This window comes from Orbicella faveolata, unplaced genomic scaffold (assembly GCF_042242905.1).
Source record: "Orbicella faveolata isolate gen_17 unplaced genomic scaffold, um_ofav_v1 contig_46, whole genome shotgun sequence".
In the NCBI taxonomy this organism is placed as follows: Eukaryota; Metazoa; Cnidaria; class Anthozoa; order Scleractinia; family Merulinidae; genus Orbicella; species Orbicella faveolata.
In genome coordinates, this window is record NW_028301576.1 from 25330001 (window position 1) to 25356269 (window position 26269).

Here is a 26269-nt window from a genome sequence, read left to right on the forward strand (position 1 = left end):
ACACGAAGGGTCACCATACGGTCCTTTACCTCCTGACGACCTGCCTAGTAATCAAGTGTCAGAGGATCCGCCCTTTACGCATATAGGGCTCGACTTCGCTGGACCGTTGTACGTCGAAACGAAAAATTCAAAGGAAGGATGTAAAGAATCACAGGTCTATGTGTGCCTCTTCACGTGTGCCTCCACCCGAGCTGTACATTTAGAGCTAACACGAGGACTTAGTGTTGAATTGTTTTTACTTGCCTTCCGAAAGTTCACTAGTCGAAGGGGATTGCCTGCCACCATCACTTCTGACAACGCCAAGACGTTCAGATCTTCGTCTCAAAATATACAAAAGATAACATGAGCAGAAAAAGTTTGGCAATACCTTGCGAACAGGCAAATTACGTGGAATTTTATTGTCGAAAAGGCCCCGTGGTGGGGAGGATTCTGGGAAAGGCTTGTGAGAAGCATCAAGAAACCCTTAAAGAAGATCCTAGGGAGGTCTACACTCCGTTTTGACGAGTTGGATACTGTCTTAGTGGAGATCGAAGCAGTCATCAATTCCAGACCCCTAACGTACGTGTACGATGACGAGGAGTCCATCTCTTACCCTTTAACACCTTCCCATTTGATTTACGGTCGATGAATTACATCAACTCCGAACGCTTCTCACTATGAAGTAATCAGTACCAATCAATTGCTCACGAAGAAATTCCGTCATCATAAACATGTTCTTCAACAACTGACCAATCAGTGGTGTTGAGAATACCTACTCGAGTTGAAAGAACGATCTCAAGTTCGACCTAAGGGGAGCAAAACACGAAGTATTTCCATTGGAGACATCGTCTTGCTGAAAAACGATGCTACAAGTAGAGCTTTTTGGAAACTAGGAAAGGTCGAAGAACTTATTTCAGGAAGAGATGGGAATGTTCGTGCGGCTGTGGTGAAATCTGTTAGTGATTCAGGTCATCCATCTCGTTTGAGAAGAGTCGTACAGCATTTGGTGCCCATCCAAGTCAAGGTGCAGCCTGAAGCTACAGTAATGAATGAAGTACAAACAGCTAATCAGAGTGGAAGACCAAGGCACACCGCTGCAGTTACTGGAGAATCAAGACGAAGAGAACTTAACGTTGTGTAAATAAGGTAGTTATTCGGTTTCACGAAATAACTAGGGGAGTGTAAAGAACATTCACGAACTCTTTTGTTGCGTAAGAACTTGTTTTGTTTGTACAGATACGACACAACTTGATATAGCACATGATACCACATGAATATAATCAATTGTAAATTAGACTTTGATCAGTCCTTTTGCGAAGCGAAGACGAGAACATGAGATTGCGGTTTTACGAAGTTTTATGTTGTAAATAGGGACAAATTTCAAATTAAACGGAAATCATTTCAAATACAATCTCGAAGTTTATTAACCAGAAATTACATGTTTAAACGCCTGTAGAAACACAGGGATTTTATCAATCGAGATAATTTTTTCGCTGAAGTCATTAGGGAAACTAGTAGATTTTATTAAAGGGAAAAAATTTGGGGGGTTAGTGGCACTTTAAAAGTGGGTTCCTATTTTAATGATGAACAAAGAACACCGCTTTTAATGTTCAATTTGATGAAACAAGTTTTTTTAATTCAGTAGGTGCTGATGGTAAACCACAAACTGTAAGCAACTACGCTGCTATTCCTGTCAATGTCATTGTCCAACTGCACAACCTGATGTATGCTCAAGGGATGACATTGGAGGGTGCCATCACCTTCACACGAGGAAGTCTTGTCCCAGATGGCTATCAACCATACCCATTCAATAAGGACACACAAGAAACCATGCTGGATAAACTGTGCCCCATTGTGGCTACCTCTGTCTACCGGCATGCCATCCAGGGGTTTAAACAAGAAGGTGTTGACTTCACACAGCATCTATATATCCCTGATTTAGACCCCACTACTCATGAGGAGTGGCATGATCGGGGTGATCATAACCACATTTACAAGTGGATGGCACAGCATGTGCGAAATGGTGGTTACACAATGTTGAACTACGAAGCTTTTGACGATGTCTTGAAAGATCCCAGTGGTGGTCTTGCCCACACAGCTCTCACTGGCAAGCAAAAGCAGAGTTTGAAAGATGCTGAAAGGCTTCTGTCGTACCATGTGGTACATTCATTGGAAAGACACGGTCATGTCAGAGGCTGAATATGTGAAAGTACTTGTACAGTGACATAAAGCATGAGATGGGCGTGGCTTGTCTCAGCTTACCAGAAGCAAGTACAATTACCAGATGCTGGCATTGATCCTTGATGAGTGGATGCCTTGGCATTGCACAAACTATGATTTCTCTACAATAGACATCAGCAGGTAACTGAAAAGACAGTTAGATGATGTGGTTTAACTGTGCAGTTGTCTAGGACAAGTGGACTTTGTGGTCAGACAAGTAAAATTGTTATTAACAGAGAGCCAAACAGAAGGCCTAAACCAGAGTATGATTTTGTTTTATGTTGGTTTCATGAATAGTTAATAAGCTATCCTTAAGGGAGGGGAAGGGGGAGTGTCCTGAGCAAGCAAAATTTGAGAAATAATGGTATACCTAAAAAACAAATGAGTTGAGTTTACTCAGAGTAATGGCAACATATGTCTGGATTTAATCAGTCTTGGAAAGTCTTTCCTTAAAATAGGATATAGTAACATGAAAACAGCATTATCCACTCACTGAAATTAATGTGTACATATATTTGGACCAATTTGCAGGCCTGTTGAAAACATTTGTGGCTTTTCACGTGAGACTGTAATTGAAGTCACAACCAACATCGAGAGCTAGGAACAGATGTTACAGAACAATGTTACTGGATATCCTGAGCACTGTCGTGCTGGTGTTACTGATGACTTGGAAACATTTTTTCCCATTACTCACAGAGACATTGGAAATGTCTTTGTTCTAAAGCAGTTCAAAGAGTACTGGCCAAAGGGAGTAAGGTAACTATACATTATAAATACATGTAGATATATAAACTAGACTTAAGTTTCTTCTAAATGGTGGTATTTTTGGACAAACTGAATTGCTTGGGATGGGATAATACTCCTCTACAGACAACCCCTGAGCATGCTGTTAGGCTACCATAATAGTCTACTGGTGCCACATTAATTTTTCAAGGTGGAAAGATACTGTAAGTGTCAAGTGATGTGTTAAGAACTCAACTCAATGACCCCATTCAGGGCTAGAACCAGAACCCACCTGACTGGAATCAAACTTGATAACCACAAGGCCACCACATCACCCAAAATCTCAGTCACCCCTATCACAGCAAGAACAATGTTGATGAATTGTGAATTACATTCACTCCACCATGTAAATTACCAGGATACTGTTTTTAAAATTAAGCCCATAGGGTTTTCTTGTTTTATTTAGGGAATTCAGCAAGAGAATGGATGGTGACCTTCCATTTTACTACTGGACCATTAATAAAAGGTACTCAGAAGAAGAACTCCCCTCCTTCGACGTCTGTCCTTAAATTCATGAGGACCAGGAACTGAGAAGCCACCCTGTCGGTCTGCACAGACTAGTCGTTAACCAAAGACAGGATAGTTCAATCTTTTTTGCTGGCCATGCACACCTGCCAGCAAGGCATAAGAAAACCATTTGACAATCGTTTCATAAGCTTGAAGATATTTTACTAAATCCACTGTAAAATGTCCTGTTAAGGAGGGAAATGTCACCCTTATTTGTGAAGTTTTTACTTTCACACTGAATTACACAATTTATTGGACAATTCCATTTTATAATGTCATGAATACTGTAACTGTCAAATTAATTTAGCCGGCTTAGTTAAACATTACTCTTTCTCTTGTTTAAGCTAGACAAAGAGTGTAAATTTAAAATGCTACACTTCAGTTTTTAAAGGAAATTCAATTTTCAACGAAAAAAAATAACATCTGCTCTCAATAAGCACACTCTTCAATTACCTTGTGTATGGTTTTCCAAAACAGAAGCCATTCAAATTAAAAACTAGCAAGTTAAATTTACTCTTCAAATTATGAGAAAATATAGAAAAATATTTTTCTACTTAATGACAACAATGGTATCATGATGATAATTATAACATTTCATAGTACCTGTACCTGTTTTGCAACAGTGAAAAGAAAGTAGGAATTAGGCTATTGCACACCATTTTGCTAATGCTACCTCCAGTCCCTTAAGGGGCAAAATTTGAGCCATGTATTGAATTAAAGAGGCCATTTTTGGCATAGTGATCACTTCTTGCCCCCACAAGGGAATGGAACTAGAAAATATTTGCAGTAGAAAAATGGCCTATTGGCAGTAATTGTAAGGTATCTTAATTACTCACCTTCCACACTTTTGTATTTTTAATATATTTTTTTAATTTGTGTATTTATTTTTTAATAATTTAATGTTATTTTGGATCGGGACCTTTCTGTAGATCACCTACGGGTGAGAAAGCTTCCCGTTAAAATATCATCATTATTATTAAGATTTCCTTTGGCCTCGAAATAGTCATTAAGCACGGCTGAATTTTGATCAGGATAAAACAAGGAATATTCCTCAACAATCAGGCAATAGAACATTGCGGAGAAAAAAAAGGTTATCAAGAAACAGGTTTTGTAGTGTATCTCTCCTTCCAAAAAACTTGTACATGGTATAGTGCCAGGATACAAATCACTTCTTTTTGTAGAGTTTGGAAAGTTGTCCAACAGTGGTGTTGGTTAACATTATTCACAAAAAGCCTCATGCAGAAATACATCGGGTGCCCTAGATTAACCACCAAGCCTTGTTTACACATTTAATTCATCTCTTGTCCATACTGTTTTCATCGGTGTATTCTCATCTTGGCTGTTTTGGAAATTCATTCATGATAAAATTTATAAATTTGCACTTTTTCAAATTGCAGCTTCTGTGTGAAATTAGCTAGTTTGATGTATCCATGCATAAGGGCTATTAGTTGAGTGGCAAATTGCCACACAAGTTTAGTAAAATATTGTAGTACGTATAATCAGTAAGAATATTACATATAGTTTCAAACAAAACCCTCAGGTGGGGGTGCCTGGATGAACCAGATGAACTTTATTTAAAGAAGCTAAACAGAAAGAAAGTTACAACCTAAGTTAATATTTTTTATGCAAATCTAAACAAATCATTGAATATTTTCTTTCCTTACATAATTTTGATGAATTAAAAAGTCTTAAATAAGAGTTATTATTAGCCTACTCGTGCAATACAAAGAAGTTGTGTCAACCCTGATTGTTGTGCACTTGCATTGTTGGATTCATCAGGTGTCTTTTGGTGGGTTATTTAACAAAAGTCTGCAATGTTGAACTGCAATGTTGCTTTATAACTGTATATACAACTCCCCTTGTCTTCCAGCAACTAAATGCTGTCATTGTATTTGTAGTCTTTTTTGTTCTGGGGCCACTTACCCATCTTTGAAACAGCAGTTGATGGAAAAAACCCTAAAATCATTGATGGGTGGAACATTGTGATAAAAAACATTTTTAACAGTGACCAGTTGATCCTTGTTATTCCACAGTGCAGTTGTCACTTTGGGCACTTTTGGACCAGGAATACATCCAATGGCTTCCACAGCTCTTCTGACCCTGACTGGCCTAATTTCACCTGAACAACAATTGCATTCTCATCACGTTTGTTTGTTGGTTCGAAGTGTAAATGAGCAGACACTATTTCTCTCTTCATCAACGCCTCTTTGCATTGTCTTAAGTGACTCTGAAATGATGAATGACAGCTGCTTCCTTTCAGATTCATTGTTTCAGTGAACAGCTCGACATTGCCAGCATCAGTGTCGTCACTATCTCCAGAACTAAGTTCCTGTTCTTCACTCTCAGATACATCTTCCTCACCATTTGACTCGCTGCCCAAGTCTAAATTTTGTAGATATTGGGAGACTGTTTCAGTTTCATCTCGTGAAGAAACAATGATATCCCCCAGGTGTGGAAACTTGGTGCAATTACAATTAACTTTACCAAACACAAGTCGTGGCATAATCACCAAGCCATCAGCTGGTTTTTCCTCTGGATGCACTGGATAAGCTGGTGCTGTCATGCCACTTGCATAATCAAACTCTCACACAACAGCAATTTTGGCCTCTTCGCCATCCTCCGTCTCTTCAGGGGCAACCTTGATGTGTGAAGAAAATTATAGATCAAGATGAGGATACAGGTAACCTTTCATGATATACGCTTTGGAACAAGAAATGTACATAATCTCTCAAAATTACCAGTATGTAGAGCTGGAAACATAGAGGCTGCAGTTTTGTAAAACTGGTTGAGTACCAAACGACAAGTGAATGAAATGACCAGCTTCTGCACTGTAAAGGAAATGTTCGAACAAAATGATCTATTCAAAGGCCGTAAGCACTTTTCTCTAAATGGTTCAGCCACAGTTATCAATAATGAAATAAGTCTACTTACATTAAATACAGCACTTGACTTGACTTCTATACAGCATGGTGATTTCACTCCAGCAAACTTTCCAAGCACAGCATCACAATCAGGAAAGATAACTAATCGTCGCTCTGACAAGTCTGTCATGAAGCAAACGTGTCCATATAAGCACTTCAGCTTTAAAGTGCCTATCACCCTTACCCAGTTATATTAAATTCCGAAAATGTATATATTTCAAAGAACTTTTCTGAAGAAATAGAACTTATTCTGCGTTCCGACATCTTTTTATCGGAGGACGAAATCAGCAATTTGAAGAGAATTTTCACCATATTGAATTCAAAAAGGAGCAATTGCGAGACTGGGCACTAACAAAGCTTGTGACGTCAACCCGGTATCTCAGTTAGAGAGCATAGCAGACTGTATGGTAAGTTTCTTACTGTAACACGCGAAATATGCCAGGTAGATGTGTTGTTGGTGGGTGTTCTGCCTTCCCAGATGTGCAGAAGGGTTTAATTTTAGACGCCATACCTTTTCTTGACGACAAATGCCCGGAAGCAAGGAAACATCGAAAGAAGTGGGTTGATTTTGTGAAACAAAAGAGAGCGAAGTGGGAGCCTACACGAAATTCCTTGATATGCTCGAGACACTTCACTGAAGATGATTATATTCGTCGCTTCAGCTTCGTTGATGAGGTAACAAACAAGCCAATCATGCCAAGGCTTAAATGCGATGAAATTGGCATAACTGCTGTGCCATCAGTCCATGCCGAAGCGGTGACAAAAACACCAGTGGTCACTGAAAGTGCAAAGCATCGTCTTGAACGGGCGGTAAGAATCTTTGTCAAATGTTTCGAACTTCTTGATTTAACCTATTTTTACTGCAAAAGAAAAGCTTCTGAAATAACTAAGAATTCATCTTTCATTTCTCTAGATGCTCAAGAATGTGAAGAGGAGGATGCAGAGTTTGACCCCCATGGAAACTCCTAGTAATCCCACGTGTACCAGCGAGATTTTCACTCAAAGTGAATCGTGTGAACAGGACGAGGAAGAGTGAGAGATGCAAAGTGAAGATGCACTGGTCAGCTCGACACAGAGTGAAAACAATTTAGATACTTCTGCTGAACTGCATGATCCGGTAAGAAGCTTTTATTAACGGTATTTTGACGTGTAAACGTCTTGAACTAGTGGGATTTTTTTCTTGAACGCATGCATAAAAGGTGTGATTCAGCCACAGGTAAACCAAACTGTCAGTCAGTCTTGTAACCTGGGGCTTGAGCAGTCAAACTGACTCCAATTTTAATAAAAAATTATGGCAATTAAAATTTATTTCAATTATTGGACATTGTACACTCGGAAAATGTATGAGTTTTTTTATACATTTGCAAAGTACTGTGATAAAGTAATAATTTGAAGTTTTTAAAAATTATGGTCTATTATACATGTACAGAATGAAGAGCAATCAACAGTTCCACCCCCTGTAATGTCAGAGTGCTCTGATTGTGAGAGACTGGCCAAAAGAAACCAACAACTGAAGAATCAGCTTATAACAGCAAAAGTAAAACTGAGGAGCAGCAGGCTGGAAGTGAAGAAATTGAAGAAATATTCTAAGGAAAACAGAGCAGGTAATGTTTGTTATGTTATAACCTACAACTGTAACTAGTATGCCAATAATTTGAACTTGTCTTTGTGGTAAAATAACTAATATAAGTATTAAAGTCATTCTTTTCTGTAACATTCTTATTTACATGTAGATCAAGAAGTTGATCCACCTGCCAACATTGTTGAAGAAACCTGTGATGATGAAGAGGATGAAAACGAAGGAAGTGATAGTCAGCATGAAACAACTGAAGAAGAGCCTGACTTTTCTTCGGACGGTGTATATGAACCTGACACTGAAACTGACACAGCTTCAGAGCAAGAAGACACTAATTTTTCAGGCGACAGGTGCATTTTATCTACTTTCTTTCTATATCATTCAGTACACATCACATCCCGACTACATGTACACCTGTACGTGGATGAATATTATACTGCCAGGTTTGGGGAAATAACCCCAAAAAGTCACATTGAGATTGATTGGTGAATTATTATAATAAATTTGTTTTGTTCTCCCAAAACCATGGGGCAAAACTAGAATTTTGAGATATTAAAATTGGCTAGTTTATGTTACATGCATGCCGCTTAGATAGTGTGATGAAGTTTCATGCTGATTTAGATGAGTTTGCAAGTGTACATGCAGCATTGTTCCTGAGTGAGGGCTTACATACAGTGTACCATATCTGTATATAGTCTAGTGTTTTCTAATCTTCCATATCATTTATCCAAGTGTTTGTACTGAGTGTTATGACCAGAAGGCCAAACTTTCTGTTATAAAAATATGAAAGTTTTCCACATGTTGTTTGATAATACCCCAGCTGGTCCAATGCATTTTACCTTTATATAACAGGCTGATCTAAAATATATAAGAATAAAAATAAGCGATAAGAGTTTTGCACTTGCACAACGTTTCAATGTTGCCATGACATCATTTTCAAGTGAGAAGGAAAAAAAAACTTCTCACTTGAAAATAATGTCATGGCACGCAAGTGCAAAACTCTTATCGCTAATTTTTATTCTTAAATGTTTGTATAAATTTAATCTCATTCATCTAAAATAATTAATAAATAATTGTTTTGTCCCCATTCCATCCCTTCACAGAGTGTTCATCAAAGATAACAACCTGTGAACACAGCCAAAATTCTTAGTTTTCCTGTCTCAGCTACTGCTCCTGTTTAAATTTTGTCACTCCTGCAAAGCTGATAATCCACTTGTTGAGACAAAGCAAGTTGGTACCATGGCAGTGATCACTTCCACCTGTACCAACAAGAGGTGCAACAGGAAGGACACAGTTTGGAAAAGTCAACCAAATATGCCTGGCACTAAGATTCCTGCTGGTAATTTCCTGTTGTGCATGTCGATATTGCTGTCTGGCAGTTCTGCATCAAAGGTATTACAGATGTTCCAGCACATGGGAGTAGCCTGTTTTTCCCTAAAGACATTCTTCAAGCACCAACATGTAAGTTATGAACTTTACATAGTAGAACTATAATAATCAAATGCAAATCATCTTGTAATAGTTGTTTAATATTTCAAATAGCAGGCCTTTCAGAAATGAAATACCCAAAGGATCATCTGGGAGATTCTTTGCTATTGATTATTAAATTACTGAAAGCTAATCAGTATTTATGTGATTAAATTAGGCAACAAGTTTGATATAGGTTTTCCCCCACAGGAGAAACTGTTTCCAACCATTCATTTGAGTAGTAAAGGACGTCTATAGGGGCGGTAACCAATCAGAAGGCAGTGCATATCATTAAAATTGGCTCTCGACCAATCAGATGGCAGTATTTTCGATTTGCATAAACAAGATGGCCGCCATTTTTCGCACATACCCAAATAAGGGCAACATGTCCAAATAAGGAGAATATGAGATCGAGGTTGTGACGTACATGTCCAAATAAGGCGATAGACAGGAAGTGAGTTTTAACAATTGATTTTTTATTGATTTTACAGGAAGTTACATTGGTGAGTAACCGTATGTGATGACCTTGAGATGTTTGGTGGCTGGGTTTCTCCAGAAGAAGTTGGGGTTGACGACGGGGATGTTGCGTCGTTCACCGTCCTCGAGAGGTTGTTCGAGTTCGTCGAGGAGATTTTGTTTCATGACGTCGTAATTGAGTTGTTGAGATCCTCGTACATTGAGTGAGAAGCCTCGGACTTTGCAGCAGACTTTACCTTGGTGGGTTTTGTACCCGTAATTCTTGGGTCCAGCGGAGGTGAAAGTGGTAATGAAGTCGTCGTCGTCGAGCTCGTTGGTCATCTCTCCGAGGTAATCGCCTAGCGGGACATCGGCTTGACCTGGTTTGTGCGAGTAGATGACGGAATCGGTGTCAAAGTAGAGAACTTGGTACTTTAACAGTTCCAGGTAGCTGTATAATTTGAGTCGAGCCCAACAGGTGGTGAAAGCGGCGACGAAGATGTTGATTCGTCCGTTATCGGGTTGGTTGTCTTCGAGTTCGGTGTAGACGACTTCTAGGGCTTCGTCGTTGGTGATTCTGACTTGTTTTATGTCGTTGAAGTGATTGGAAACGAGGGCAAAGAGTTGTGCTGTGGTGTAGACGACTTGGGTGGTGGGTTTGTGTAGGTTTTCGCCGAACTTGCCCCAGAAGGAGTTGAGCATGAGTTTGGCGGTGGCTTTGCGTCCGGGGTTTTTTTGGATCATGGCCGGATCGAGAGCGATGCCTTCCTTCTGTTGGTATTGTTGCACGTACCGTGTCTTGTCTTGGGGGGTGTGACACCAGCTCGGGTAGCCAGCGGATTCCTGTTTGATTTTTAGCCAGGTATTCACGTAATCGGCGAAGAGTCCTGTACGGCGTTGTCTGGGTGGGAAATGGTAGACTTCGTGGATCTTGATGAGCGTGTATCCCATGGCAACGGCTTTCTGGATTTCGGGTGTGCACCAGGTCCCTCGTAGCGTGCGTTGCTCGGCCGTGTGAGGGCATCGATGCGATTTCTCTAAGAGGGGTTTGGACATTTCGTCTTCCACGCACGATCGGCAGAGTGGGAAGGTGAGTTTTTTCTCGTGCTTAAAAGGTAGAACGGGATGGTAAAGTTCGTGAGGTGGTAGTATGTCCACTTTGGCCATGCCGAAGTAGTGATGGATGGTCGTCGGGGTTGACGATGACTTGAGGGTGTCCTACGGGGTATTCGCTTCCCTTGTTGACCCAGGGGTAGAGCGACGTTACGTCGATGCACTGATTTTCTCTCCTTGAGCCACGTCGGCCACGTGATGTAGTTTGACAGCGTTCGTGCGCCCTCCGAAGAAAGCTTCTCTGGGTTCGAGCGGTTCGACGATTTTGAACGTGTCTAGAAACTGGTTGAGATCAGGGTCGGTTTTGACTTCTAGGTTCCAGTCGCATTCCCACTTGACGCAGAGCTGGTAACCTTGACGACTGAGAAGGTCGTGTTTGCGGAGTGTGGACTCGTAGACTTCGTCTAGAGTGCGATCGGCGTGACAGATGGGATGTCTGTTTCGATTGGTTGGGAAACAGCGAGGACATCCGTGCCATAGACATCCGTGGAATTCGTAGACGGTTCGAGTGGTCGGATTGTATCCGTCCACGAGATGACCGTCCAGTCGGACTTCACCTCCGTTTCGCACGGTGTGTATGCGATCGCCATGATCCGTGCGTTGCAATGAGTGTTCTTGCCAGGCTAGCCATTTCAGGGCTTTGACGGACTGATTGGATCGGGCACCGTGCCATCCTCGTGGGGGTCTGGAGGCGATGGTGTTGAGCGGGACGAGTTTCTTGCGCCAGAACCGGTTGCATGCTGAGGCGATGGTGACGCATTTCTCCATGGGGTCAAAGTCGGCTTTTTGTTTGAATTCTTGCCGGAACTTTCGGCAGCCTGCTTTGAGGAGTTTGACGTCCGACTCGCAGTAGGCTTCCATTTCTTCCCGTAAGACGAAATGGTAGTCGTTGTCGACTTTCTCTTGGTACCACTGTTCGAACTCGGCTTTCTTTTTGGCGGACATGCCGTCGGGATCGTACATGTCTCGCGGTGGCATGGGACCTTCGTACGCTTGGTTTTCTAGGGTGTTGAATTTGTGCGGGAAGAATCCTTTGCGCAGTTCTTGGATTCCGAAGGTGACTGGAAAGTTGGCCAGCGGGAACGGGAGGAAGCACAGGGAATCTTTGAAAGTCAGTCTGTCGGATCTTAGGGACAGTATCTTGGTGCCGACGGTGATTTGGTCGGTGACTTCTCGATGGGTGGCGTAACAGTGTTGCAGGATGAACATCCCGTCGTAGCCTTTGAGATTGTGAAAGATTACGATGACGTCCCGTTCGTCATTGTCCTGGTCGACGGCGAGGTCTTCGAGTTGGTCGAACATGTCGGCGGTGCAGTCGGGGCCGTAGAAGGAGTAGCATGTCTCATTTTCGTCGTCTTCCAGGCAGAGTAGAATGGGTGTCTGATTCCCTTCGGCGTCGGTGATGGCTTCGTAGTCGCAGTACACTTGAAGGGGCGGGTCTCTGTCCACCCAGACGCACGTGTCTGGATCGTCTGGATCGGGTTCTTCGAAGGGTCGACCGTTGACTTTGTCGCGGGGGACGCGTTTCTTTTTGGGCTCGTCTTCGTCTTCGGGGATGCGTTGGATGTAACATCGGTGCGTCGGCAGATGGACTTGTTTTTCGCAGATGCGACATTCACCCCATCTGCACTTGTGATCGATGGAAGGACGGCCACCTCCTCGTCCTGTCCTGCATTTACATTCGTAGACGTGGCAACACTTCTCACACTTTTTGTAAGTGTTGCAGATGGAGGGGATGCTGAGACTCTGCCGTTGCAAGTGGTCGTTGTAGCATCTGTCTCCGAAGAATTGTCTGTGACACAAATGGCATGGTGAGGTGGGTTCGGGAAACTTGCCTGGAGCTAGGGGTCGTTTTTTCTCGATGAAATCGGGGCAGTCTTTTCGTTTGCAGGCGGGACACCATTTACCGAGGCAGGAATGATGTTTGAAGTCCTCGTGATCGTAGCCTCGATTGCATTCGTCGCAGAAGTAGGAATTGTTGAGGAATCCCTTGAACGAATTGCATCCGTCGTAGTGATCGCCTTCTTTGATGAGACGAATGATCTTGGTCGAGGGTTCGGGTCCCGCGTAGATGACCATGTGGGGTGGGTCGATGGACATGACTTTGAGCTGGTAGCCAGGTAACGCGGCCTGAAACTTTTGCAGTTCGGGAATGCCGCAAGGTCCTTCGGGAACGTTGGCTCGACGGTGGAGGTCTTTGGCCAATCGCTCTTGGACAGGATAACCCTGTTTGAGATTGTGGTAATCTTGGTCACGCGAATTCTCGTTCGCGTCAACCCGGGCTTTCATGGTGACGATGGCGCGAGCGCAGCAGAGATTATCTTTGTTTTTGATGGTCACGCACGACCGTTTGACGATGTTCCGCACGGCGGCGCAACTTGGTTTGTATCGTTTTTTTCCACTGCCACGACCTGGGGTACGTATGAAAGTGGTTTCCATGGTAAACGTGTCGTCGGGGGTGAATTCTTCGTTGGAGTTGAGTTTGGCCGCGAGAGACTGGAGATAAGTGTCTAGTCTTTCACTCCCTGCTTCGAATTCTCGCACGGTGAAGGTGGTGGATTGAAAGGCGTGCGTGAAGGCACGGGACTGCATGGTGAAATGAACCGTGGAGTCGGGTGTCAGGGTAGGATCCTGAGCGATTTGTTGCTCGATGGATCGTTGAAGGGCCCGAGTCAATTCTTGACCTAGATTCTCCTCGCGAGTCATGTCTCTGTGTTGTCTGAGCGTGGCTTCGAATCGTTGTTTGTTGAGGACGTTTCGCCAGTGACGTCGAGCGCCTATGGGTCTTAATTCGAATTCTAGAGGTGGTCTTGCACCACCTCCGGTTTGGAGCATCGCTCGGTCGTCGTCATCGTCGTCGGAGGGGAAGGCTTCGTCGTAGGTCCGTCTGTTCTGTAAAAGACAACAAACACGTTTTTTAATTAGTCAGTTTTTATTGTCAGGTCTCCAAAAAGTAGCCGACAACATCGCTTTTTATTTTCTAAGTCATATAACGCATTCCTGAAACTATTTCCTATATAGAAACTCCTTTTCTCGCCACGCTTGTTGATACAATGTCCATATATTTCATAATCCGCGTTACAATTACAGAAGTTTGGGCGGCATTTAGGCGGTCGTATTTCTATGTGTCCGTAAAACCATTGTCTTTTCAGTTGGTCATATTTCGAGATTTCTCTGTGAAGGTTTCTCATTTGATCATTGTTCCTTCTATCGCGTATGCTTTGCCAAGTTGCTAAGTCAAGTACGTAACGCTTTAGTTCTTCCGGTAGCCAATCCCAGTAACTCTATGAAAAAGATTAGGGTTAGAGTTCTAAAGATTACTTTCTTACATAGGGTACACGTCATACTCACTGCTTCATATTGATCCATAAGTTGGTTCATCTCTTCATCGGTCACTGATTCATATTGATCCATCTGTTGGTTCATCTCCTCGTCGGTCAGCTCTTGTGCCATGATTTTTTTCCAGTGCTCGATACAAGTCAAAAACTCAGAGTGACTTGAACGGTTCGAACCGATCTTTTTTATACCTACGGTATAGGGGGGTATAGGGAGGTATAGGGGGTAACCCCCACTCGACCCGCCCCAAGTCTCCGACTGAGAGAGGTATAGGGGGTAACCCCCACTCGACCCGCCCCAAGTCTCCGACTGAGAGAGGGATAGGGGGTAACCCCCACTCGACCCGCCCCCAGTCTCCGACCGAGTGGGGGTATACCCCCCCTATCCCCTGGGTCTGGTTAACACGTGACTTGGTCTCGATCTGTGATTGGTTGGACAGATCTTCATAAGGCGAATCCGCGCCGTCCCCGATCTTCACATGACTAGTTTCACGTGGAATGCTTCAATGTGGCTTACATGACGACATTGCGAAATCACCCAATTTTAAGTCAAAATGGCGGCGTTTTGTTGAGCGAGCGAGCGATGTGCATCATTTCAACGTCCTGAAGATGTTTTCGGAAGCGGACAACATTCCTAAAGGTATTTGAAGTAAATACGAATGTAATTTTACGGTTAGCAAGAAATTAGAAGCGAAAATTTTAGGTAAGTGAGCTTGCATGACCTTCGCCATGTGCTACTCAAATTCAAATTCAAATTCAAATTCCCTTCGGACCGCCGTTTTTCCGTTTGCAATCTCAAATAATTCTTGAATTATGTGTCTTGAATCGTTTTTGGGATCGTAGAGCTCAGGAACTTTGGAAAAAAGCTTCGTTTTGTTGAGTAAACACACTTTTCGAAAAGACGCGTAACTCGATTCGAGTTAATATTCAACTGGCTGTTGCCATGGTGACGGAAATGCGAGATTTTTTTTTTTTTTTTTGTGAAGTTTAATTTATTTAAATTGTTTAAAAATTACTACTAGCTTCCATGAAGGAAAACTTTTTTTTCTAGAGAGTATTTTTTATGCTCTTTTAAATGAGATATAGTAGATATAGAGATATAGAGATATATAGATATATAGATATATAGAGATATAGAGATATAGAGAGATATAGTAGATAGATAGAGCACGATTATTCTCCACGCCCATTTTAGAACTTGTATGAGCGTCCATTACGGAAGACCATGCCTGCCCGCTCCGCTGAAGCATTGAAATGACAGAGAGTGAGAAGAAGAGAGTTCGTGCGAGAGTGGAAGAAAAGAAATCCGGAGAAAGTTTGCGAGCAGAAGAGACGGTATCGTGCACGAAAACGGGGCGAGATACACGACAAGGTGCGCGACGCGTTGAATCGTTATAGGGAACGCAAACGTCGCTCCCGTTTACCTGCAACACGACAGTGGGAAGAGCATGATTACGATCCGGATGAAATTCTTCGGGGTTTGTTTGGAGGTCGGGTTGAGCTGAGGGATTTCAGGGGAACACTAACGCCATCCAACACCACGACCATCGCCGCTAAGAGGACGATCACCATTACCACTGCAACACTACCACCAACCAAAACCACTACAACCGCCATTACCACTGCAACACTACCGCCACTATCGACATTACCACAAAGGAACACCACTATCACCGCCGCTAAGAGCACTACCACCATTACCACTACAACACTACCACCAACCAACACTAGTACCACCATTACCACTGCAGCACCACAGGCATTACCCCCACCGCAACGCCGTGGGAGGGTGGTGTCTTATTTCCCCACCGCCGCTAAGAGCACGACCACCGCCCCTAAGAGCACTACCACCACCGCTAAGAGCACTACCACCAATACCACTGCAGCACCACAGGCATTACCCCCACCGCAACGCCGTGGGAGGCGGTTGTCTTATTCCTCCTCCTCTGACTCTGACTCTGAGCCTGATGAAGGGTTGGTAGCAGAGTTAGAATGCATGTTAGCGGAACCCGAGGATCCTGTAAAACAGAGACTTTCGGAAATCAGGAAAAACAGGAGAGTCGCAGAAGAAAACTGAGTGAAATGAGTACGAAAAGAACAAGAAATGGAAAAGATGATCGTGGAAATAGCTAGTGAGCTTGACGAGATGTCATCCATGCTTCATGACATGGGACGCTGGTTCGCGCAGTTTGAACGCGAGGATACAGTAGAACAGAACCGTTGCCATTTCTCAGTCACCGTCGAACTTATGGATCAATTGGAACATTATTTATTTTCGTCTTAAAGAAAAAAAGAGACTCTTTTTTGAAAAACAACAAAGCGTGTGTAACTTTAATTACAACAACAACAATAAAAGGTTTTACAATTTCCAACGTTTCTTGGTCTGCATGATTTTCTTAACAATGCGTTCTGTCATGGTTTTACGTCCGGGTAATTTGTCGATGGCCTGGATCATCTTGGTGTCGGCATCCCATTTGTCCTGTAAGTTCTTGGCCCTGGAATAGTCAATGTCGTGTTGTTTGGCTAGTCGGTCCAGACGGTTGATCCCGGGGTCTCCACACGCCAGACGTTTCTTCAGTTTGGTACCAGGTCCCATGTACTGATAACCGGGCCAATGAAACTCGATCCCAGTCTTGGCCAACCATTTTTGGATGTCGATCCCATACCCTCGTTGACGTCGACGTCGGGTACTTCTCCTCGGGGGTGGAGGTGCCTTTTTCCTCTTCTTAATCCGAGTCATAGTCCAGTCCCCTTCTCCAGGGGTCTTCGAAATCTTCCCACCCTGCTTGTAACTTTTCTGCGGCTGACGGTTTGGCCTTCTTGTACTTCTTTGACTTGCCTTTGGGACTGTAACCACCGTCGTCGTAGTCGATACCGAGTGATTTCAGTACACGTCTGGCTCTATCGGAGATGGGTGCTTTTTTCTTGGACGATAGGGGAGTTTTACCTAGCGTGACCTGTTCGAATGGACTGAAGGGTTTGGGGGTTTTCTTCTCCTTTTTAAAACCTGACGTGGAGGGTATGGGGGTTTTCAGCTCCTTTTTCAGTCCTGTCGTAGAAAGGGGTTGTGGCGGGATGATCACGGGGGCTGCGGCTGGTTGGTTGACTCCCTTGAGGATCTGTTTCAACAGAGTTTCGATGGGTGCGTCGACCATGCCTTCGGGTTCTGTCGTTCCCTGGTACGAGATGGGACCGCTTTTACCCGTCCGTATACGTTTCACCAGTTTCCCTTCCTCGGAGGCGATGGGTTTGGTCATCTTGATGGCCATGCTGTCGGGGATGCGTTTGTCATTCAGGATGAGATGTTCTTCAGCGGCCAGACGTCCGGCTTTGTTCAACAAGGCATTCTGGCTGATCTTACCCTTGTAATAATCTTGCAGACGATTGAATTCTTGAACGGGCACCATCATGACTTCGTTCATACCTTCTGACTCAAGGTCGTGTCAGGAAACTCGGACAATTCTCTCAAGGCCGTCTCGTAACAGTCTTGCCAGTACCGTATGGATTCGTCTTTCTTTTCCAACTCGAGTTCGAGACTTCGAACGGTTCGCTTGCCTTTACCGCACTCCCTGCACAACTCGATGCACCCACCGGGCGGCGTGGTATCTCGTTTCGTTTGACAGGTTTGGCAGAAGTCACCGAACTTTAAAGCCATGTATTCTTGATACAGGTCGTGGTACCTCTTGTTCAAGTACTCGTACGAGTCTTTCCATCGGGCTTTGCGACGATTGGCGTCTTGCAACAACTGCACGAGTTTAGGAATGGTATTGTGGGACTCGTCTTCTCTCGGTGGGAAATTGGGTATGACGTCGATCCCCTCCAGCGGGTAACCGTCCTCACTGCGTCCTTTCACCGTACACAACATGCTTTGAAACAACCGTGCAAACCGCTCCAGAACCCCGCTCCGTTTTGGGTGAGGAGATGTTCTCTTCGACGCTTGACAGAGTTTTTGCGTCTACCCACTTCGCGCAGAACCCTTTTATGTCTTTTCAGTTTCCCATAAGTCGTTGCGTTGATGGGGATCCTCTTTTTCAGCAAATTGAGAACCATCTCGCTGATGGCGTTGATCTGATCTTTGTCGGCGAATTGCAACATCCGTTGACGTTTGTTCCGATTGGCTTCTTTCAGGACGCGCGTCAGGAAAGGACGTTGTCGTCGTAACCGCTTCATCATGGACTTATGCGTACGAGTGGATTGGTGTACTCTTTTTATTACATGATGCAGCAACCTGGGTTTCGTTTCCCGTAACCTTTGTGAACAACCCAACTGTTGAAACCTCGGGTACCTCCACGTCTCTTATACTCTTGGTACTCGCGTTTGCGACTGGCCACCCCACGTTTGGCCTTTTGATGATCGACGGGTTTCCTGATGACGTTTATCATATCCTTGGTGACCCTGAATCCCTGCTTGAAGTCCACGAGGATGGGAGCCACACCTCCCTTTTGAGTCTTTCTCCTCTTTTTGGTACGCGACGAGGCTTTTCTCTTAGCCATCCTTCCAACGTGCAGTCTCTTTTTTGTCTGAGTCCGAGTGGATGAGTCACATCTTTATACTTTTACCTAGCATTTTGAAAATCTGAGGTAAATTGAGCTTCGGAGAAATTTTGTTCGAGGCCCGTGCGACTCTCTTTGATTTTGATAGACCTCTAAGACTTTTGCTGAGACCTTTATGATACACGTATCCAACCATTCCACCTCTCTGTATCGTTCTTTGTCTCCTCTTCCTCCGTGCTCGCATGGTGTCGAGTGAGGTGTACGACGGCTAGTCTTGTCCTTTTATTTTCACATGATGGAGCATCGGAACTCTTCGCCCTTGTGTGGAATTTTTTCACCTCGTCTCATTCGTTCCTGCATCCTTTTGGTATGCGCCCGTTCTTGTTTGGCTCTCAGGCTTTCTATGCCTTTGGTGATACCCCAAGCCACCTTGGGTAAACCCGCCACCACAGTGCCGATCCCTTCTCCCCTTTGGTACCGTCTTCTTTTAGTGGTTTTAGCGGTTTTACGCCTTCTCGAAGACGCTTTCTTTCTCCTTGACCTCTTGGGCATGTTGGTTCTGAATGAAGAGGATGACCGCGATGTCGTTTTTTTTATAGCGGCACGTGACGAAATCGTAGGGCGTAGTCTCGAACGTATCGGTCGTACGTGGGAGATGTGAAATCCGTCACCACGTCGTCCAACGTTTGCATCTTGGTCAAAAACCCATCCAATTCCTCCACGCCACCCAGAGCGTAGTTCCTGAGTTCTGTCAGCGTCTTTTCGAACGTCGTGTAAGCGAATTGGGCCATGTCCATCTTGAACGAATACTTCTTGAAATCGTTCCATCCTTTCAGTAAGGTGGCGAAAGCCGTCAATCCTACCACCGTGTACCCATCTTTCCACACGGATCCCAAGACGATACTCACGGCCACCGTCAGTAAGGCCAGTCCGTTGAGAATGGCGTTACACAACTTGTAGTAACCGAACATCTGCCTTCGACACCACCAATACTTGTGGTAGAAAGCGTACAAGACGTCCAAACGTTTTAGGGAATCCAAATCCACCACGGTGTTGAAAGGTTCATCCAATAAACAGACCGAAGTACTCATGACTCTTCTCTAACCAGTGCCAAACGTAGTCTGACTTTCTGTCGGGACGTTCGATCCTTTTAGCTTGTTGCTTGTATTCCCAGATCTCGTCCTTGAAGGCGGTTTCCACAGATTGGTTCAGGATGTCCTGGACTTGTCGGTAACTATCGCACTCGTCCGCGATCCGTTTCATGTCTTCGTGATCCATGCTGGTCGCATCCCAGTAAGAGCGAGAGCATCGGCATAGATGCAAAAAGTAGGGGAACCACTCGACTTCACTCCTCAACATCTTGATTCGAATGGTTTTTCATCGACGAGGGGGTCGTCTTTGCTTAAGTCTCACAAGTCTTCGGATCCCGCGACCCACGCCCACTCCCACACCACCAATGGCAGCGGTCGTTCCAGCTCGGATGCCTGTTTTCACGGCGCGACCACCCAACGCTTTGGCCAATCCCAAGGCAGCCCCTTTACCAATGGGTAACATCGCAGACAGGGCATTCGCAAGAGCACCGCCCCATTGCTTTCTCCTTTTCGGTCGACGACGGCGTCTTCTCATGGTTGTTCTCAGTTACGTACACTGGTCGAATTGCGTGTGACGGTAGGACGTTGTCCGTTTTTATAGGTAGTCGTGATCGTGTTGGTGGTCGTGATGCCCGCAATGCGACGACCCGCGGCCGTCTGTTGTTGTTGGCGTAAAATCTCTTCCAATTGTTGTTGCATCTGGGCTTGGTCGAGAACACGGTCTCCTCGCCTTCTTCTTCTTCCTCCTCGAGCCGATCGAATCGACGAAGGCGGTGTGGAGTCACTACCACTTCCGCCTCCACCTCCTCCGCCTCCGCCTCCGCCTCTGCCTCTGCCTGCCTCTTCCACCGCCGCTACCACTAGCGCTACTTCGTCTGCGGCTTCCGGAATCACTGGAGGACGTCGGTGTATTTTGACGTGGGACGCATCTCGGTCGTTTCCCTCCTCGAACAGCTTGTGCCAAAGGTGTGGACATTGTTATCCTGGGTGCCCCGACACCTGCCGTGACATTGGCGCGCGACACCGATCCAGCACTGCCGACACCCACCGTGACGTTGGTCTGCGGTGCACCCGAGCCAGTGGTGCCCACTCCGACGGGTGAGACATTGGGCAGGGGCAGTGTCGCCAGTGACGATCGCGGTGAAGGAGTGTTCAGACTCGCACCCACACCCGCGGCAGGCGGAATCGGAGTACTCGTCCGAGCCGGTGTCCCCCAAGGCGAGTAATCTTCCAGAGCCGAGAAGTTGAAATCGTCACTACCATAAGAGCTCATTTTTATCCATGTACCTTTCTCTTTCTATCTTCTTCTCGGCAAGTTCTCGTTGTTTATGAACCAAATAATCGAAACCTTCACCGTTATATGCGTTTATGATGGACCGTACTTGACGGTAACTCTCGCATTCCGTGACCTGTCTCATCGGTTCATAGTCCAGCTCGTGGGGATTCATGATGTATTTGAGCCTGTTTTTACACAGGTGAATGAATAGCGGAAACCACTCGACCTCGCTCCTCAACATGATGGGGTTGCAAACTGATGGCATCGGACGAATCCTTCGTCTTTTAACACATGGCTGAGGACACGTTGATCGTCCTGACTGGCTGGATGAAGATCCAATAGCATGTAACCGTAAGGTCGATCGGTGACCTTGCGAAACGTGTCCAACACCTCTTGCCATTGCGTGGGAAACGATTGCAGAAGTAAATTCCGTATCCCCAACTGATCCCGAGGGTTCTTGAAGGCCGCGATGTAATGCGCGTTTCTGGAAATGGTCTTGGCGAATTTTCCGTTGGGGAATAGATCCTGACACAGGTAGATCACCGTGATGTTCCGATGATGCGAATGTTTGGTGAAGAGATCCAACACGCGCTTGTCGTTACCCCCCTCGTCCATCAGATCGTCCAGGACCAACACGCCCCCTCCGGGAAACCATCGGGGTAACTGTTCGCTGTCGGGGATGCCTTCGTAAAACTTGACTCCACCCTTCTTGAGCTTTTGGAAACCGTCTTGCCACGATCCGTAGCAGTAATGAATACTCTTCGGTGTCTGTTGGAACAAGTCGCCGTTCTCCAAGAGCAGTTTGGTCGTGAACACCGTCTTGCCGCACCCCGATGGACCCGCTATCAACAAACTCGACAGCGTGTGAAATTGAAACGCTTTGCATCGTTCCATGATCATGAAATGGTCCATGGTCTCGAGACGTTCCGTTTTTATCCGAACAACTTGACCAATGGGGTCTTGACGGCCGGGATGCGTTTCAACAGACCCAATAGGGTGACCTTACGATTGAAACAGATGGGTTTTTTCTTGGCCCGACTCCTGATCTTGGCCATGGCCCTCTTGGCAGCGGCTCTCTTGGGACGTCCTTTTTTCTTGGCAGGCGCCGATCTCTTTTTTCGAGGTTTTTTCTTGGCGAATTTACTCAAATCTCCAAACTTGTCCTCGTACCAATGCCTCTTTTTCATTCTTCTTTTCCTATCTTCTTTCATGGAAAGCTTCGGCTTGGCGGGCACGGCTCTCTTGGGTTTCCTACGCGTGGTCACCGTCGCTGGTAATGCACCGGTGTCCAGGACAGACAGCGGTTGAAATGACACTTGTCTTTTGGCGGGTTGAAGTATTTTCAGATTGAGCTGTCGTTTTGGCGGTTGGTTTTTCTTGAAATGAGCCTCACTGGGTTGAGGCGTCTTTCCGCCCGCTTTTCCATAGCGTTTTTCTAACCTGGCTATCACGTCGTCCAAATGTCTATGCCCTTGAAACTGAAGAGCCATGATGTGTCTTGTTTTGTCAGTAAATCCATAATGAACCATTTCATTTTCCGTCGCACCTTTTTATGCACTCGCAAAGTGATGGCGTAAGGACTTATTGCCGTAGCGAAGCACGTGCCAATAAGGGTAACACTTGTAATCTCGACTAGCGTTCGTTTGAAGTCTGGCTTTCATGTGCAAGTGGAACAGAAGGTATCGAAGCCAATCATCTTTTTCCAGGTACAGTATGAATCGGACTCGACGGTAACTGTCGCAATCCAAAATGCGTTCCATGACCTGTCGAAGAGGATTGTCCGAGGACAATTTCGTACTCTCTTTTCGACACAGTTCTAGGAATCGCTGGAACCATCTGCCTTCACTACGCAACATCCTTTTCTCAAAAATGAACACTTTTTATTCGAACAGCTTTATAACAAATGACGCACTCCTCGGGAGGAACCGCACGTGTCCTGGTGACACGGGGTTTTACAAATCTTGCGCCAGGCCAACTCGTCCACGATCAGACGTTCTACCATGTGTCCTACTTTACGATCGTTCTCCACAAACTCGTTTTTCTTAAAACGATTCAAGAACTCGTTCATGTCCCGACCTTCGGCTCGGTCGATCAGGAACATCAGGGCGTAACCGCCGCAACTCTGGCTGAACAGGGACTGCAGACTCTTGCCGTTGTGAATCTGGTAATTGAAATGACGATCCAACCATTCTTGGATCGGTTCGGCGGTTCCGTACGCGTCCAACGGTAGACCGTAACTGTCCAGGATCTCGCACTTGTTCTTGTCGGCCCACAAAGCGATCCAATGCACGCCCGGTTTGTCGTGAGGGTCCGTGTTCACGATGTAAGCGGTCGGTCCTTCTTGAGGGACTGTCCTGGGAAGCCGATCGCAAGGGACCATGCCGTAAAAGACACAGCGTAGGGACGGATTCGTCCGGGCCAAATGATCCAATTGTATATTATTCAAGGCTACTTTCTCCATTTTTTCTTCTCATTGGTACACGTCGTAGATGACGACTCGGTTCTCGTTGATCTCCAGCAAATTCTCTAATTCGCCGTACAAGATAGTCAGGTTTTGTCCAGGATTGGCTCCGAAATCGATCACCAGACGCAGTTCACCTTCTTGCTTGGGGTTCAACACTGGACTGTCCAAACATCCATTGGCCGTGTTGTCAAATACAAACATGTTGCATCTCTTGCCGTCCCCCCAATCCACTTTTCGGACCATGTTTCCTTTTCCCCTGCACAACGCTCCTGAGGCTTGGAGGAATCTGCAGTAACCTCTCTGATCTTTACTGTCCCCATCGTGATCGAGCTCCAAGGTCTCGTAGGGGTATTCTTCACCTCTCACCAATTGTTTGATGGAAGCCAGACTGAATTTTCCGAAATTGAACGGATTGATGGTCACAGTTCCGTTGAAGGCAGTTTGTTTCATCAACAACACCACTAACCGATTAGGTAGCTTACTGTGGAAAGGATTGCTGCACTCGAAATGACGATTGTCGTTGGGATGCGAGTAAGTGCGAATTTCACCTCTCACCGTGGGGTAAGTGGCCACTCTTCCTCCTTTCAGGCTGGTCATGATCTCTCGGTACACCGAGGGAGTCACTCTCACTTGAGACAGGAACAATCTCACTTTCACGTCGGCTTCAGTCAGTCTCAGAGTATCAGTACCATGCCATCGGATGGTCCACAGGGCTGGGGCATTGAAGTACATGTCGATCTGGATCTGCACGCCAGGTAACAGTAATTTGCTGAGATGAAACACTTCCAGGAAAGGTTTGAACCTCAAAGTCACGGCTTCTCCGTCCAGAAACTGGGATCGTCCCTGGACCAAATTCTTGAGATCTTGGGTTAAAGCAGTATATTCAGCGTGAGGAGTAGTAAAATCCATCGCGTTGGCTGTCAATTCATCGGCATCTCCGTCGTCGGGTACACCGAGACAGTTGTACCATCTGCTGGGTGTTAGGATCGATTCACCGTCGTCTCGGTCGTGGTTCAACAGGGTCTCGATGTAGGCTTTGAGGTGGTAAGTATCCGTCTGGGGGCTGATGAGAGTCCCATTCAATCTCACATTGATCTGTTTGAAGAGGGTGTGGGCCAGATTGTTGGCGAGTCCCATGACATCCGCTGTCAACAGATTCGTCGCGTCACTTTTCTTAACGGTCAATTCCACTTCGAAGACACTCTTGTTCAAGTCGATAAAGTCTTCTTGCGGATCGACTTGGAAGGTCACGGGGTTGATCCCCGTATTGAACGGGTTGATTCTCACCAACCGTCGAGACGACATGCTGACATCCGTGGGAGGGGTACTGAACATGTTCAGACGAGGGTTACGAACCCCCGCCGAATGGGCATGAGCCACGAGGTCCGTCATCGTCTACGTCGTCGTCGTCTTCGTCTCCTTCTCAGGGCCGACTGCACCCAACGATAGTTCGGGCGTTTTCATCGGGACGGGAAGATCGATCCGCCTTTATACGTTCGTCGTATTGGGATAAGTCTCACGCGCCTCGAGTAAATGGGATTCATACTCCAAAGAGGTCTTTTCTCACTTTTTTCGCCAACGCCCGTTTGATCTCTTGCGTCGCTTTACGTTTCACGGCCCGTGTCGCTCCTCTCTTGACCCCGGCGAGTCCACCTCTCCAATTGGGCTTTCCTCCCTTGCTGCCCGAATTTAAACCTTTCAGACCTTCCGTGGCCGTCTCGGTGATAAAGTCTCGGAGAATGCCGGGACCTCGTTTCTTGACACCTCTCCAAGCCATGCCGAATCCGTCTCCGGATTGCCTCATTTTATCGGGATGAAGTCGTACCAACGTTCCACCGATCATTCTTTCTTAAAGTGTAACGTCACGATCGTATTGCCAGGTCCAAATCTCACCAGTTCTCCAGTTGTCTCAGCCACTTGCACCTCTATTATGCCAATGACGTCTTTGCGCACGGGAATATATTGAATGTGGTAAGGCTCGAAATACTGAACACCCGCACCTGTTCTAATCAAGTTGACCTCTCAGTACATCCGTGACTTGATTTCCCACCACGCCACTTCTACACACGTCCGAGTAGACGAACAAGGAACGCGAACTGCTTCCCACCACCACCTCGAACGCTTTGTTCAGGTTTAGAAAACGCCAATTGCAAAAGATGCTGAGTTTTAAAAAATCTCCATTTCCTCCTGTATCTGTGATGACACCCCAAAAGACAGGTGATCCTTCCTTGTCGTGGACGTCCCCGACGACGCTAATGTCCGGAACGACATTGTCAAAAAGTTCGAACTGCAAGTTAGGTCCCAGATCGTAACCACTACTGTTCTTTTTGAGCCATCCCATTTTTAAAGTCAGTTCAACATTGACGTGGAACGCGGGGAAATGCGTGACAGGACGATAGGTGTTTTTGTTGTCCGTGACCAGTTCATCACCTTCCCACTTGAACTTGATGTAGCTTCTCTTCCCATCATTCGTGACATATTTGGCTCCCAATTTGGGTCCGGAGTTCTTGAAGATGCGTTGTCGCGTGAAAAAGGAGATCATGGATTTCATGAATCCGACACCGTCCACGTTGTAAAATACCTCTTTG

General features: G+C 45.5%; 4 protein-coding genes across 4 annotated transcripts in view; 2 read left to right on the top strand and 2 right to left on the bottom strand.

Annotated features, from left to right (window-relative positions):
* The window catches only part of LOC149099129 (uncharacterized), a 975-nt gene extending 629 nt beyond the window's left edge, over positions 1–346 (top strand). The window contains exon 1 of the mRNA XM_089276762.1: positions 1–346. This exon is cut by the window's left edge and continues 629 nt beyond it. Coding sequence (XP_089132888.1) covers positions 1–346 — 346 coding nt within the window.
* A 5043-nt stretch (positions 347–5389) lies between these two features.
* On the bottom strand, positions 5390–6117 carry LOC149099130 (uncharacterized). The gene has a single exon (XM_089278795.1). The coding sequence runs from the start codon at positions 6050–6052 to the stop codon at positions 5531–5533; it is 522 nt and encodes a 173-aa protein (XP_089134921.1). The 5' UTR covers positions 6053–6117; the 3' UTR covers positions 5390–5530.
* A 1107-nt stretch (positions 6118–7224) lies between these two features.
* Positions 7225–9117, top strand: LOC149099131 (uncharacterized). The gene is made up of 4 exons (XM_089276763.1): positions 7225–7527; positions 7840–8014; positions 8144–8336; positions 9090–9117. The coding sequence occupies exons 1-4, from the start codon at positions 7450–7452 to the stop codon at positions 9115–9117; spliced, it is 474 nt and encodes a 157-aa protein (XP_089132889.1). The 5' UTR covers positions 7225–7449.
* Positions 9118–23685: 14568 nt separating this feature from the next.
* LOC149099132 (uncharacterized protein F54H12.2-like) lies at positions 23686–25607 on the bottom strand. The gene has a single exon (XM_089277781.1). It carries the CDS (start codon positions 25071–25073, stop codon positions 23688–23690), a length of 1386 nt encoding a protein of 461 aa, XP_089133907.1. The 5' UTR covers positions 25074–25607; the 3' UTR covers positions 23686–23687.
* Between the last annotated feature and the right edge of the window lie 662 nt (positions 25608–26269).

Excerpts from the sequence above, each read along its gene's own strand:
- LOC149099132 (XM_089277781.1), bottom strand. The coding sequence starts at position 25,073 with ATGACGGACCTCGTGGCTCATGCCCATTCGGCGGGGGTTCGTAACCCT.
- LOC149099130 (XM_089278795.1), bottom strand. The coding sequence starts at position 6,052 with ATGACAGCACCAGCTTATCCAGTGCATCCAGAGGAAAAACCAGCTGAT.
- LOC149099131 (XM_089276763.1), top strand. The coding sequence starts at position 7,450 with ATGCAAAGTGAAGATGCACTGGTCAGCTCGACACAGAGTGAAAACAAT. Across the intron at positions 7,528-7,839 it reads CTGCTGAACTGCATGATCCG|AATGAAGAGCAATCAACAGT; the intron begins GTAAGAAGCTTT and ends ATACATGTACAG. Across the intron at positions 8,015-8,143 it reads TTCTAAGGAAAACAGAGCAG|ATCAAGAAGTTGATCCACCT; the intron begins GTAATGTTTGTT and ends ATTTACATGTAG.